A 2,338-nucleotide genomic window follows, 5' to 3' on the forward strand; every position below is an offset into this window, starting at 1 on the left:
GCATCCATAATTCATGATACATCAATTTTCCAACGTACCAATTTAGTCAAAGAAAAAAATTGTGAAATTGTGGGAGTATATTTGTTTGAGATTATGAATTATGAATGTTGAATAATGATCGTGATAGTATGTGTGTTTCTTTAGCAACTGGCTACCACCATGCTAATACACTTTGGTAGAAGCATGGGGTACACAAAAGCAAGAGGTGTGGATGTGACAACGGCCAAGCGACTGCTACCAGTTTCGATCTTTTATAATGCCAATGTAGCATTTGCTTTGGCAAGTTTGAAAGGAGTCAATATTCCAATGTATATTGCAATCAAGAGGCTTACACCTCTTGCTGTACTTATTGCTGGTTTTTTCTATGGAAAGGGGAGACCTACAATGCAGGTAAATTTTTTAAAATTTTCTTATTTGCCTTTTTTGTTCTGTTTTACTTCTTGGTAAATAAAGATTTTATTAAGATGAAGAATGGAAGATTAGGAATCCATATCCTAGTCCCATGTACCTAGATCTCTAGTTTTCTGATTTGCCAAACGGCCACAAAGATAAAGAGAGGATATGAGATCCTCATTCAATAACAATAGTTAACAAAATGGGAAAAAACATTATAAAGCATAGCCTTTCAATCTTTCAACATATCTAAGAAAGAAATCCATCTAAAATGATTATTAGATTTACACTAAATGGAGGCCAAAGTATAATCTTATCCACTACACTTGCCTGACCAAAGTTTTGTGTTTAAAAATATGAGAATTATGCGGCATGGGCGTAAGTTTTAACTTATCTACCAATTTTAGTATTATTCAAACATTAACTCGATAGAAAATGACGTTTATTTATGTCATGTTTCAGGTGACCCTTTCAGTGGTAATGACAGCTGCTGGAGTTCTAATTGCTGCCCTTGGGGATTTTTCTTTTGACCTTTTTGGGTATAGCATGGCCTTCATTTCCGTTTTTTTTCAGGTTACATTCTGATATTTCGTTGCTATTATTAATAACATTATAATTATAATGTAGTAGTGTTAATGCTTTAGTTATGTGCTTTGCCGATAATGTTGTGTACTAATCTCTGCAGACCATGTATCTTGTTCTGGTGGAAAGATCTGGTGCTGAGGATGGACTTACATCAGTGGAAATAATGTTCTATAATAGCTTTTTGTCTCTTCCATTTTTGATGTTTCTTATCATAGCCACTGGGGAATTCCCAAATTCTTTATCAATATTACTAGCAAAGGTCAGAATCATAACCCATTTCTTTGTGTTGGAATTGGTGCATGATTAAGCTTTCATTGATTGAATGTTGCAAACATATGGCCTCTTCTGTATTTTGAATTTAGATGTAAATCACTTCATCAATATGATAATCTCAAAAGGAACTGCTAAAAAGATCGTTAGTGATAGTTTGATGTAGCTTCTAATATTATTTAATTAGTCATCTATTGATGTAAAAGCTCATGTCTAACATAATGTTTTCTTGCAGAGTTATTCTTTTCCATTTTTGGTGATACTTGTTCTTTCATTGGTAATGGGCATTGTTCTCAACTACACCATGTTCTTGTGTACTATTGTTAATTCAGCTCTAACGACAACTATTGTTGGAGTCCTCAAAGGGGTCGGTTCCACGGTAAGTAAGACTTTATTTGCCATTTAAAATTTCTGTCATGGGCGTGGCACTAAAATTTCGAACTATTTTCATGACAGAGAGTATTGATTCATAGTTTCATACACATTATCCATCTATGCTTGTTCCTTTATATTTTATTGATTGAACCAAATTCATGGCCTTTCTATTTAGAGAAGTGTTATCTGTATTATGGGGTGTGAGCTTACCATGTCACCTTTTCAAAACTTAGGTGCAAATATTAAATAAGTTTCTTGAATTTCTTTCAGACCCTTGGTTTTGTCTTACTTGGTGGTGTTCAAGTCCATGCTTTGAACGTGACTGGGTTGGTTATCAATACAGCTGGTGGTGTGTGGTATTCATATGCTAAATATCAGCAGAGAAGAAGTAAGACAGTGAAGCAAATAACAGATTTGGAGGCTCATCGTAAATAAAAGTGCCATTCTTTAGTTTCAGTGAAAAGTGAAAACTAACAATTTATATCATTAAAAAAAAAACATTTTGACTTACCGTGATGGTAAACTTTTGTACCATTTCATAATTTTTTACAGCTGTTACAGGTTTACATATTCAACCTTTGGTTAGTTTGTTCTGACATTAATTCATAATTTAATAAAATAAAAATGATAAGTGAGTGCCATATTTCATTGGTTCACTACTTCAAGAGATAAAATTATTGAATAGAAAAAAAAATATAAAATTAGAATATTATAA

The 2,338-nt window shown here is 32.9% G+C and overlaps 1 protein-coding gene across 2 annotated transcripts in view; it reads left to right on the forward strand.

The window, feature by feature from the left end:
* The window catches only part of LOC107613869 (UDP-galactose/UDP-glucose transporter 7), a 3,799-nt gene extending 1,535 nt beyond the window's left edge, over positions 1-2,264 (forward strand). For both annotated transcript variants that reach the window (XM_016316045.2, XM_016316044.2), the window contains exons 4-8: positions 145-390; positions 856-966; positions 1,079-1,237; positions 1,484-1,627; positions 1,894-2,264. In XM_016316045.2, the coding sequence (XP_016171531.1) occupies positions 145-390; positions 856-966; positions 1,079-1,237; positions 1,484-1,627; positions 1,894-2,058 (825 nt within the window). In that variant the 3' untranslated portion in view covers positions 2,059-2,264. The remainder of the gene's footprint in view (positions 1-144; positions 391-855; positions 967-1,078; positions 1,238-1,483; positions 1,628-1,893) is intronic.

This window comes from Arachis ipaensis, chromosome B08 (assembly GCF_000816755.2).
Source record: "Arachis ipaensis cultivar K30076 chromosome B08, Araip1.1, whole genome shotgun sequence".
Taxonomy (NCBI): Eukaryota; Viridiplantae; Streptophyta; class Magnoliopsida; order Fabales; family Fabaceae; genus Arachis; species Arachis ipaensis.